A 13,585-nucleotide genomic window follows, 5' to 3' on the forward strand; every position below is an offset into this window, starting at 1 on the left:
GTCCCGGTCATCCCGTTTGCATGACACTAACCTCACTGGAGCTTTCTACCTCAGAATGTAAACGTGTGATGTGCCTCAGAGTTCATAGCTCTGTACATACAAGCTGCTTTATCTGTTTATATGGCAGTTCATCACTGAGTGCTATCTAATCCTGTCTAATCAATTTACAGATTATTGATTCATTTTCATCAGTCTAAATGACCTGTTGACTACTCAAATATGATTGGTCAGAATGTGTTGATCAGTTTCCTATAGCAGTATGTCTCGGACAGTAGTTTTGGCTGCAAGGCAACTCATGGGTTAATGCGCGTGTTATAATATATATATTATATATTAATATAATAATATAAACGGGCTTGTATGGCATGTTCTCTGAGGAGACATGATTTATAGAAGGAGTCTCGAATATCAGAGCTTTGTAACAGTCAGATGTAAAGCTGTAAAGTTGTCATTTTTCCTAATACGAGGAAAGTCTTCAGGGCGGACAGCTTTGTGGCTTCTCAGTAATGTAAGCTGTGTGTGTGCTAAAAAAAGATAAAAATTATTGTAAGGGAATGACTGTTTATAGCTGCTATGACATGAGTGTTACCAGTGTTACTTGCTTCATGGGAAGTGTTGCAAGTGTTACTTGCTTCATGGGAAGCAATGTAACTATAAACAGTTTTTATTACTAATAGTATTACACTGAATAGTCTTACACAAATTACTGTGGTGTAAGAGAAATAAAACACTCCAGGACATGTTATTGCTGTTAGTGGAAAATATTCCATTTCGGGGAGATAACAGTAACAGGGCAACATCACAGCACCCCACTGTTGATTATTTTCCAACAATGGCACACTTAAAATTGTGCAGATATGGTTTTTAAAAGCAAGAGGTTTTTTTGTTTTTTTTTTAGGATTTTTCTCATTTGTTGCCTAAATCAATGATTAACAGAGCATTATTTCTTTTGTTCAATCACAGCCACAGTACAGGGCGCAATGACAAAACAGACAATTTTGTGTGTGGAGCTTCAGTTAGGGAACTGAACTTTGCCCCATATTGGATTTCTGCTGAGGGCTGGAGAGGAATCTGTGTTTGTACTTTCATGCACATGTGCTGGATTTAGTGCAATCACTAGTTAATATTCATGCCAAATACATAGCCAGTGTTATTCCTCATTTTAATGGCTGCCTCACATTGTCAGTCTTACAGTTGTCTGCCATATTAGATGTGTGTGGATTAATGCAATGCAAACCAAAAAAACCTCTCAAATCTCATACTTATGTACTCCTCCAGGTGAATCTTTTAGATAGTAAATACAAGGTCGTGTGTGATTTGAAATACCCATTACAATGACCGAAAGTTTAAAGAGAAGCTAACAGCTGGTCTGCATATGTGTGAAGCCAAGCTACTTCACATATGCACCCCAGGATAGTTGGCTGTAAATTGCTAAAGTTTTGAAGGCCGACATGGAAACCTACCAGCCAGGGATACTTCAGGTCTGACATATCATCCAATGTGTTTAACCTTTCATTTTCAAGATGAATAAAAATGTATGTAGAATAAGGGTGGGTGATATTAATTTTTTTTCACATATATCGTAAATGTATCACAAGATATAGGTTTGCTAATAAACGACCAGCAAGACAGTAGTTCAATTCTATGTTTATTGAATATCTCCAAACAAATTATTGAACATTGTAAAGGAAAATGAGCTTAAAGTAAGTTTAAAAAAAAAAAAAAAAAAGCATTTACAGTTTTAATCTAATCAGTTGTAATTGTTATATATATATATATATATATATATATATATATATATATATATATATATATATATATATATATATATATATATAAAAACATACTGATTATACGCAGTTTATCAGGACAGTTTTCACAATATCGCTAGTGTTTTATTGTCATATCGCCCAACCCTACAGTCAAGTACAATACAGTTGATGTAAAAGCTGGTGTAGTGCACCAGTTAGAGCCAGGGCTAAGCGACAGTGTCTTGATGAGGTAGTGATGAATGAATGGAGTGGATGGATTGTTAGGCAGAGAGGTTGTGTAAATGCTTCTGCTTGTTCAGGACTTTCTGATGTTTACAGGATTAAAAATGAGGGCTCATTGTGTTTGTCTGTGTCATTGGCTGTTGTGCCAGGGGTCAGCTGGTTCGTACAAGGTCGTGAACCGAATTACAAACCTAGAAATACAAACATAGTCCCTTATTACTTGAATGTACGAGCAAAGATTTGCCCACAGAGTCATATGAAGGAATCTACGTCTGATTCACTAAATTCTCGAAGTCAGAGGTGATTTGTTCTCGTTTGACGAATCGGATTACGCTGTATATTAGCAAGCTCCCACGTGCCCTCCCTTATTTACATGGTGTGTGCATAGGACACACACCAGTTTACATGAACAACTAATTTACACAAATGTGATGGCGAGCAGGAAAACTAATCCTAACTTCATACAAAAAAAAAAACACTGAAGGAACTTAATTCAACTAAAGTCAATAACATCATGTCTGGCATGTTTTAGTGTTTACATGAAATTATTTAATGGGCTAAAAAAAAAAATTTCCTGTGTGCCCAGTATGACTCAGCATTCAGGTCAGAGCTTCATGGTGCTTCTTACATGTAAATGTACCTATTAATTAACTAATTAATTAAAATGTGTTTCTTACATAATTAAAGGGCTAATGAGCTGATAAAGATTTACACATGTGCCTCTTATTCACAGTTACATTGACACTATTCCTCATTATACACAGTATATTTTTGTGCATGTGGACAGAATAACCCATGCTCTGTCTGTCATGCATACTTTGCATGTGATCCTCTCTTATCTCATGTCATCTCTTGTTCATTCTTGACTTTCTTTTCTTTACCCCGTTTAACCCCACCTTATTTTGGAAGTCCCTTAGTCATTTTTTTTGTCTCTCACTCAGGGAAGAATGGAGGAAAAGGAGGGTCCGGTGCCAGTGATGATGATTTGGCATCTGATGTGCTCAGTCATTACAGCAGTGCCAGTGAGAGTGCCTCAGTGCTGGATGAAGGAACAGGTGCACAAGCGCAGGCGCGCGCACACACACACACACACACACACACACACACACACACACACACACACACACACACACACACACACACACACGCGCACACACACACACACGCACACTTCTCGGCTCCAACATTGCCGATTCATCTCAAAGAAGTTGATGATAACTGAGAATTTGAGCCAAGTGTATTGGAGCAGAGAATACAGTTCAGTATAGCAGCTCTGCAGGATTAGCCTAGAATCTGTATTAATCATATAGACATAAACATAATTAATTACTATTATACACTAGGACTGCGAAGTATGCTGTTATAATATTGGTATCATAATAAATCAGTCACCCACTAAACTTTTCAGATATTTTTATTTATAATGATTACAAATCCTGATAGGAAGCAGCTGATTGGATTTGTGTTGTGTACTCAATCTTTGTAAATTGTAAAATGTTGAAATTTAATTATAGATTTTTTCCCCTTTGTTTCTTCTGTTAAATTATTTAATTTTGTAGGCATTAAATAAGTGTCATCAAATTCATTCTTTTTTTTATTACTGCAGCATTATTATTTAGCAGGCAGGTTTAGCAATACTATATGTTTTTAATGAAAAGTATTTAAGTATTTTGCTGTAATACTTTTATCACATCTCCCACGCCTGTAATACACACATAATATGAAGGTGTGAGAGCAACGAGACCCACAGATCCTGTTTTATAACCTAGTGTTGTGCTGAACAGGTGAGGTGGTGGATGACCAAACTGCTCAGGAGGAAACCGAAGACAAACTGAAGCAGTGTATCGACAACTTGATGGACAAGAGGTGACGCATGGTTTTTACACAAAGTCCTACAAAGGGAGTGATGCACAATTACAGACTTACTGTAAATATGAAAAGCATTTTTCAAACTGGAAGAAGGGTTTGCAAAAAGGAAACCAGAACATGGTGTGAAACTTTTTTTATATCTTATTTTAAGCATGCTAGACACGTGCAATGTACTTTCATCTGCACACATTCACAAAAAGTTGTAGATTGATCTTAGACTGAAGTCACATGCCCTGGCGTCACCATAAATAAGCATGGTTTGTTTGACATGCCATCAAATCCAATACGTGTCTTTTTGAGTTCTCTAGAAAGCTGTGTGTAAAGTGTAAAATTGCAAATCTCATGCTAGGGTTCTAAGTAATATTATAATAGTGTACCATCAGCTGTTACTTTATATTGATGGTGTGCGATTTGTGACATCCAGTCAGGCCCATAAGTATTTGGACAGTGATGCAATTTCTGTAATTTTGCCTCTGAAGACAAAACTGAAGCAGCAACTGTTGGCAGCTGAAGTAAAGGCGTGGCAAAGCCTCTCAAGTGAGGAAGCTCAGACATTTGGTGATGTTCATGGATTCTAGATTTCAGGCAGTCATTTGCTAAATATTTGCTTCCAAGTATCAAATATAATCCTAATATTTGATTGTTAGTTTGTCCAGTTGGCCATTTTTTGAGCATGTAAAAAATGGCTATAATTCCTAAACAGTTAATGAAATATTTGTGTTAAACCCCATGAATTAAAGCTGAAAGTCTCCACTTCAATCACATCTTGAATGCTTCATTTCAAATCCATTGTGGTGGTGTACAGAGGCAAAATTACAGAAATTGTGTCACTGTCCAAATACTTAAGGACCTGACTGTAGCTTTTCTATCCCTTGTGCTGTGGCTAGTCAATGAGTTATTAAATTGCATGTCTTGTGACCTAGATAAAGTGTTTGACAAAAACTGTTAATATTAAAACTCAATGTTAAACTGAAGACATGCTCTTTTGTGGTATTTAATTATACCAGATAAATGCCAAATAAAGTTTTTGATATTTTGATCAGTGTTGCTGCATTTCCTTGTAGTCTAAACAATATCAAAATACTTTTTATTTTTAAAATACTCTTATGTATTCATATATATATATATAAAAAAAAAAAAAAATTCTATAACATGAGCAGCTTTCAAATACAAAAACCCTGCCACATCCTTGTACCGCTTATACTCTGGTGCAGCTGTAACTGACCTCAGTAAAATCTCTCTCTCTCTCTCTCTCTCTCTCTCTCTCTCTCTCTCAGTGTGAAGACTCGGCTAGCAGCGCTGGAGAGCTTGCGACTAGCCTTCTCCTCCAGAGTGCTGTATGACTTCCTGCTGGAGAGACGCCTCACCATCGGCGACTGCCTGGAACGCAGCCTGAAGAAAGGTAGGCACTAGGACCATGTTAGAGTTAACAGAGAGGTGGAAATTTTTTTTGAAGAAGTAGTATGACTCTCTCTCTCTCTCTCTCTCTCTCTCTCTCTCTCTCTCTCTCTCTCTCTCTCTGTCTGTCTGTCTGTAGGTGGAGGAGAGGAGCAGGCTGCAGCAGCCACACTGTGTGCACTCCTCTGTATTCAGCTGGGAGGTGGATTTGAAGGCGAGGAGGGCTTTAAGATGTTCCGCCCTGTGCTTAGCTCCATCCTGACTGACAGCTGTGCCAACCTATCAGCTCGTCAGAGTGTGAGTTTAGGCTGGCATAACACATTTCACTGTTTCAATACTATTCATATTTACATACCTTCTATATACTTTTTTTATACTTGACGGCAAAAAAAACAGAACATGAACCTAACATTAATGTATAACGATTCTATCAAGCAGTCAGTCTGCTTCCTTTTTAATAGTCACTTATTGAAGTCACTTTTTTTTTTTTTTTTGCTGAATCCCAGTTGTTGTTCTATTGAGCATATAGTGCACTACATGCTTTCTACAGCACCTTTATATAGTATCATAAAATACCAGATCGTAACTGTGGGGTCCTTTAGTAATAAATATAGCAGTAGTACACAATAGGGTACTTACGATACTATACCAGCTTATAAGGATCGCGATACCATGCAATATTGTGTTAATTCATAATTCAAATCTGCAAAATGAACCAAATTTACAGAAATACATAGATATATATAAACAGACAAACCACATTTTGCTCTGAATACTTTAATACTGAGAATGAATAACTGGCTGTTGGAAAATCTCAAGAACAATCACATATTTCATCTGTTGTTCCCTAGAGCAATGAAACCATGCAAATAGAAATTGTCCTCGGTGTACTAAGAATGAACATAACGTTAGGAATAAATAAATGAATTTGGAAACAAACTAAAAAAAAAAATCATAAAACAAACACGGCTAATTGTACAATTCTTTTTAACCTAAAAAGAATTTAGGTTAAATGAAGTGCCACTAACCGTTGTGTATTCTGCAAAAGCAGTGAGATGTGTCGTTTTCACGAAAATAGTGTTAAGTGACGCACATACAACATTACTTATGGTACTACCATATTGATGATACGTTTAAAAACAGTAGCACAGTAGAATTGTGTTTTGTGGTCCGACGAGTCAACGTTTCAGATAGATTTTGGACAAAACAGCCGTCGTGTTCTCCGGGCCAAAGAGGAAAAGTACCATCCAAGCTGTTATCAGCGTCAGGTCCAGAAGCCAGCTTCTGTCATGGTATGGGGGTGTGTCAGTACCCATGGCATGGGTAACTTGCACATCTGTGAGGGCAGCATTAATGCAGAAAGATGTGTACACATTTTGGAGCAACATATGCTGCCATCCAGAGCAGGACAACGCCAAACCACATTTTACCCAGATTACAAGCGTATGGTTGCGTAAGCAGAGAGTGCGGGTGCTAGCATGTCCTGCCTGCAGTCCTGACCTGTCTCCCATTGAGAATGTGTGGTGCATTATGAAGCGAAAAATATGGCAACGATGGCCCTGTACACTTGCATAGCTGAAGAAATACATAATGGATGAATGGAGATAATGTCTTCAGTGCCCAAATATGTGTTATTAAAAGAAAAGGTGATGTTACACAGTGAACAGTCGACTGTCCCAAATTTTTTGGAGTGTGTTGCAGTCATCAGGTTTGAAATGAGTGTATATTTTCAAAAATAAATTAAATTCACAAAGTAAAACTTCAAATAATGTGTTAATAATGTGTTTTCCATATAGTACAGGGTGAATTTTCAAATGATTCCTTTTGTTAGTTTTTTTTTTTTGTTGCATTTTCTGTACTGTCCCAACTTTTTGGAAATTGGGGTTGTGTATAAATATGTTTGTAAATAGTGTGTAGTTTACCCCACTCTTCAAATTGTTAAAGAGCTTTGTCTTTAATTTCCTTTATCTATTACCACCTCTCAGGTTACAGAATTTAAGACAGTAATTGTTTCTAAGTGACTATAAGGATTGGGCTCAGAGTTATCCTAATATTCATTATTCTCTCTCTTTCTCTAGTGTGCCCGAGCATTGGGCTTATGCTGCTACGTGTCCGCATCAGACAACGCTGAAGTAAATGCCACCATCTTCACACCACAGAAAAATTATAGACAGATTATGTAATATATGTATATAACTTGAGGAGCATTTGTTAACTTTTCACTTCTTGTCCATCAGGATTTGTTGAAGTGTATGGGGCATTTGGAGAGTGTGTTTGTGGGAGCGTATCCACTGGGTGATGGCAGCTTACCATCTGTTAAAGCTGGAATTCCAGCTCTCCACAGCGCTGCCCTTCAGGCCTGGGCTCTGCTCGGCACACTGTGTCCTGCCTCCCACATCAACAACATGGTCAGCCAGTAAGTCCTTAACACACATACACACACCCCTGCATCAGCAACAAGCTAACAAACACATTTATTTTTCATTATTTCAGCTAAATTATATGACATTTACTATGTATAGTTTGAGTGTCTTCTGCATGTAGAAAATGCAGTATACATTTATATACATTTCCATTTGTGGTGATTATTACCTTCACTTCATGTATTAGTTAGTATTATTGTGTCTATATGTGATGTTTAAAAAAAAAAAAAAATGACATTCAAGTAATTCAAAAATCCCACTTCATATTAGGGATTTAACCAAACACGAGTACATTATTTGGATTGAACAGATCAAGTGTTCTAAACAAATACAGATATGAATAGTAGGAGCACTATTATTATTTTTTTAAGAATGTGTGCCAGAAAGCATAATGGACAAAAAAAAAGTACTGTCCTATGTAGCTTGTAAGGTGCAGAATATAAATCTTGTGAGTAGGGTTGCCAGGTTTCAGCGCAGTTACCTCAAGCTTTAACTCCAATGCTGGATAAAAGACTTGAAGCTAGCCCAGAGGGTTTGGGCACTGGACAAGGAGATACATTTTTCTTCTTTTTCTTAGACTTGGCATGGCAAACAAGTTAACAGTGGTGTGAACACATTTCTGATTTATTTCTTGAGCCACTGCTGTATATAGCCCACACTTAACTTGGATGTTCGTTGCTTGTGGGTTTTTTTTTGGTTGTTCTTAAATAATTGTTCTCCATAGACTCGATCAGGATGTTTACATCGACAACAATAATCCAATATTAACACGATTAAGACAGTACTCTGATTAAGAAATTACCATGTAAACGGCAATTTTTTATTACCTTAATCTGTCTAAAGTCATACTCGAAGTAAACACAAATTGAATTAAGACATGTGGAGTATTCCTGTTTTAGTCACATCATCAGCGTGTATTACAGACATGTAGACACCTTAATCACACTAATAACGTTGTGTAGAAGTTTTCACCGCATTTTGCGACTAGACACACAGAGCAGTGCTCAACCGTTTGACGGCAAACAGGAGAGCATGGCTGCGTCCGAAATCGCATACTTACCTGCTATATAGTAGGCGAAATACATGTATTTCAGTTACTATATAGTCGTTAAATATGCGGTTTGGGACAACAGCAGTCATCTGTTTGCACGTATAGCATAACAAATAATTAACTGCACTTGAAGCTTTCATAAAATTAAAAATGGAACACCCAAAACTCTGTACGGTACCATAACGAAGACCAAGTGTATTGAATTCAAGTGTCGATACATGAAATTCTGGAGGGAACGTTTTTCCTTGCCACTGTCGCCACTCAGTGGCTTGCTCAGTTGGGATAAATTCGTACCTTTTGATATCTGTATACCGTGTTGATATTTCTGTAAAGCTGCTTTGAGACAATGTCTATTGTAAAAAGCGCTATACGAATAAAATTGGACATCGGACGGTGTGGTATGGGGATGTAATAACATGTACCATTAATCACTCTATGTTCTAGAACATGTAAATCAGGAACATGAAAGGAGTATTGTAAAAGCGACTCATGTAAACACCTTAATCACAATATTGTTTTATTCAGAATAAGGTCAATAATTAGATTATTGCTGTCCATGTAAACGTATTCAGAGATAGAGGAAATAAGGGAATAAACTGGACACACTCTACTTGGGAATCTGATAGCTTGCAGGTAAAAACTGTTCTTTAGCCTGGATGTCTAATTAATAATTAGATTTAATTATTTACTATTTAAAGAGTTATAAAGATAACTCCCCCCCCCCTTTGTTGTGCCACAAACCAGTCTGACTGCAGTGTAAAACAATAGGTTCTTAATGTTTTATTAAAAGGTCCATATAAATCACTCCAAACTCCAATCATGATTTCCGAGTCAGGTCTTGGTCTTTATTTTGTTTGTTTATGTTTTTCACAAACCAGAACAACTTGTCTCTCTCTTTCTCGCTCTGTCCCTCTCTCTCCCAGTCACTTGCCTCAGCTGCAGGCTTGTTTGGAGAGCAGTGAGGTGAACTTCAGGATCGCTGTAGGAGAAACCATCGCTCTGCTATATGAACTGGCACGAGAGGTTAACGAGGTGAGACACGACCGATTCCACGTTCACATAAGCACATAAACACAAGCGGGTGTTTGATGTCATCGCGTATTTATAATTCATTACTTCTTAAGAACCTTATTCTGAGTTTTTATGAGTGTTACTTGTTGTGTTTCCCGTGTTTAGGAGTTTCAGTATGAGGATTGCGATGTGCTGTGTGAGAGTCTGAAGCGTTTGGCAACAGACGGAAATAAACATCGGGCCAAAAATGACCGACGCAAGCAGCGGTCCATCTTCCGCGAGGTCCTGCATTATATCGAGGTAAGATGAGACCCGACGACCTCCTGACTTGCTAGTGGCTGTTTTTCCAGCGAATGTATTTAGCACTTTAACAAAGGTGTTGCTATATGACACACCTAGTCAACCTAATCAATTTAGTCAAAACCAAAATTCAGAATAGACTGGACCATAGATAACAATTAACAGCCGGATTTGTCAATTTATTTTTTTACTAACTTGCTTACACACTCAATGAATGACAGACATTCCAGCCAGTTTTTAATGAAATGACTGAAATGTGGGTACTGTGAACTGAAAAGCCTGGACCACACATTAATCAAAGATTAAGGCTTGATTGCTTAATCTTCATTGCTTGGAATTAGACAACAATTAGTGGTGATTGTATTATGAGGAGTTTTCCTCATATGATAAATAGCTTTAGTTCACAGTTCAAACCTTCAGGCTAGTTACTCATTTCTGGACCTATGTACATGGACAGAAATGCTAATGTATTAACATATTTAATAGATATAATAAAAGTTCAACCTTAAAAAGATTTCAGAAAAAGTTTATGAATGTTTATTAATTTTTTAAGGCACTTTAGTTTGGACAACTGTGTATTTCTTGCTACATTCCTTCTTTTCCCTCCACAGAGTGAGGACTTCTCTGAGGAGAAGGTCCGTTTTGGGGTCGAGATTGTCTACCTTGATGGTTGGATGCGTCACCGGATTTATGATGCCTTTAAAGAGGTGCTGGAGTCTGGAGTCAGCCACCACCTGCAGGTGAGGAAGCCAACATTTTAACTCTGAACTCTTTATAATTTACAGTGTTAGAATGATCAAAATTCCAGTGTTTTTAACCTGTGTGCGTTTGTAGGTTAACCCACTACTGAGAGATATTTTTGGACTTGGAGCTCCACTCATTCTGGACACTTCAGTCAAGGCCACCCGGATCTCCCGCACAGAAAGGGTAACCTCTTACCTTTGACCTTTTCTGTAGCACAATGACTAGTGATCGATTGTAACAGTGCTTTAAAGACTAATTTTATTTTGTGAACTACACTGAAAATGTGATTGACCATTGGCTGAAAAAAAAACATTTTGTAAATATGCCTATTATATGCCTATTTGATGTCTTTTTATATTTTGTAATGTTTTTTTCCACAGCACCTTTTCAATTCTGCTGCGTTTAAAGCCCGGACAAAACTACGTAACAAAGTGAGAGACAAACGAGCAGACGTGATGTGATGTTGGTGCTGATGATGACTTGATGCAGAGATAGAAACACTAGACACCTCTTATGAGCTCACTTGAAATGTTAAAAACAGCAACTGCCAAACCAGGGACTTGACAATGCAAATTGTGTGTGTGCGCATGTGTGTCAGGAAGAGTGAATGTGTGTGAATGGTGTGCCTCAGTTTTATTTAACATTACTAAATATAAATAATAGGAAGCCTAAAATTAACTGTGCAACCCATAGCATTTTCCCTTAGCACTTAAAACACACATAACATCATATTTCTGCATGCAAGTGCAGTGATGGTTCAGGGCAGGTCTCAGTACATACTCTGTGATCAGCAGGAAGCAGGATACTGCTATGGAAAATGCTATGTATTGCTTCTTTAAACATAATATTGTACATTTCTAATGACCTTTTGCAAGGCTGTATTGAACGTTTCTGTTAAAATGTATTTTACTTCCTAATTTATTCAGGATTTTGGGAAAACAAAAGACTTTTTTAACATTTAAGACAAATGAGCTGTGTATACACAGTGGGAAATGGCCAAGAAAATGAAAACCTTTCTAGCTTTTGTATGTATATTTTACAAACTGGCTGCACATATTTTACAAACTGGCTGCACAATTTAAATGTGATAATAATTGTAGAAAGGTCTCCTCACACTGCTAACAAATTCTTTTTCTCATCCCGAGTGCTGTTGTTTACTGGGAGAGAGTTTAAGATGCAGTGTTGACAAGCGTATTTAGAGACTTTGGTTCGTGTTCACACTTTGAGGAAAATTTCTTTTTTATTAGATCTGATACATTAACAGACTGGACAGGAGAGAGCCATTTGCCTGCTACAGCTGCTAACATCACCTTCATGTATTACTGAATGTTTTACAATTAGAAATAGGAGGCCAAAAATGTATTTTCTTAAGGGCAATTACACATTTTTGCAATTAAGTTTTATATTTTTCCCTACAGTAGACTCAATTGAAGGCCAGAATTTTGAATTATTCATTTAAATTGCTAGAAATGAGATGTCAAGGCTTCTGAACCCGAAAGGTGAGCCTACTCCAATAAATCATGAATTTAAAAAAAAAAAAAAGACAACTGTGGTATTTCTAAAATGTGTGTGTGTGTTTTTTTTTTTTGTTTTGTTTTGTTTTTTAAAGCATAGCTTTAAATGAATACAGCAAATAAGAGTTACTGGAGAGAAGTTTACTTTTTTAACTACAGATTTGTTGAAGTAGAGTAAAATAGCATTTTTCAAATCAGTGTTTTTGTATTTATTACAGTTCCAATATCTCATGGACAGTTTCATGTTCATAACATTTTAATCATTACCACAGCCCACATCAATACACATCTTAAAAACAAACAAACAAACAAAAACTCCAGGTTATTCAATTGCATGCATCATTTATACATTAATGAATCATGACAACCATGCTGTTATTTGAAAATAATAACCGATTTTTTTTTTTTATTCCTCTTATAGCAATTTACCAATTCTATCTTTTTGGAACGTGCACAAGGCATTTTATTTCCTGTTACTACTAACACTGTACTAGCTATAAACAGTATCTCTTTTTCTCTCAACATCGTACAATAAATAAACTACTACTTAAAAACCGAAAAGTGCAGATTCCTCTGTCCTGAAGATTTTGCAATTTCTAAAAACTTATGGCTACAAAAAATGCTGACACTGAAGTCTATTACCATACATGTTAAATAAAGAAATTTACGAAACTCTTTTACCATATCACAGATTAAATGGTTTTCTTTGTTATATAAGCACATTTTATAAATATGGCTTAACATTGTTGCAGGACAAGTACACCCCTTCATGGCAACGGTATTCCCTAACAGCAGTGGCCTCAGAAACATGACAAAGTGTTCAAGGTGTTGACTTGGCCTCTAATTTCCCAAACCTCAATCCGATCGAGCATCTGTTTGGATGTGCTGGATAACTGTTGCTACCATTTTGGTGCCTGATACTACAGCACACCTTCAGAGGTCTTATGGAGTCCATGCCTCGACGTTTCAGAGCTGTTTTGTTCAGGTGGTTTTAACGTTATCGCTGATCGATAATTTAATGTTTCTTCTATAGTCTAATTATAATTTAATGATGTTTTCAGAATCTAATATACATCCAATACCCAAATACCAGTGATGTGTCGTTCATGAACGATTCGTTCATTTTGAACGAATCTTTAATATGATTCGAGAACAACGAGTTGTCTCAGAGAGTGATTCGTTAATTTTTTGACCGCACATGCGCAGCAACATTTCCATAGGTTCTGTACCGGAAACAGAAATGATTAGTTCAACGACTCGAACCCGAAGACGGAAGGGTTG

At 36.9% G+C, this 13,585-nt stretch overlaps 1 protein-coding gene across 2 annotated transcripts in view; it reads left to right on the forward strand.

The window, feature by feature from the left end:
* ifrd2 (interferon-related developmental regulator 2) overlaps positions 1-12,989 on the forward strand; it is a 16,232-nt gene extending 3,243 nt beyond the window's left edge. For both annotated transcript variants that reach the window (XM_017467407.3, XM_017467406.3), the window contains 11 exons: positions 2,936-3,049; positions 3,779-3,860; positions 5,141-5,265; positions 5,401-5,558; positions 7,340-7,393; positions 7,499-7,677; positions 9,659-9,767; positions 9,912-10,046; positions 10,658-10,786; positions 10,881-10,973; positions 11,171-12,989. In XM_017467407.3, the coding sequence (XP_017322896.1) occupies positions 2,936-3,049; positions 3,779-3,860; positions 5,141-5,265; positions 5,401-5,558; positions 7,340-7,393; positions 7,499-7,677; positions 9,659-9,767; positions 9,912-10,046; positions 10,658-10,786; positions 10,881-10,973; positions 11,171-11,251 (1,259 nt within the window). In that variant the 3' untranslated portion in view covers positions 11,252-12,989. The remainder of the gene's footprint in view (positions 1-2,935; positions 3,050-3,778; positions 3,861-5,140; positions 5,266-5,400; positions 5,559-7,339; positions 7,394-7,498; positions 7,678-9,658; positions 9,768-9,911; positions 10,047-10,657; positions 10,787-10,880; positions 10,974-11,170) is intronic.
* The last annotated feature ends 596 nt before the right edge of the window (positions 12,990-13,585 follow it).

The sequence above is a fragment of the Ictalurus punctatus genome, chromosome 5, assembly GCF_001660625.3.
Source record: "Ictalurus punctatus breed USDA103 chromosome 5, Coco_2.0, whole genome shotgun sequence".
NCBI classification, from domain to species: domain Eukaryota; kingdom Metazoa; phylum Chordata; class Actinopteri; order Siluriformes; family Ictaluridae; genus Ictalurus; species Ictalurus punctatus.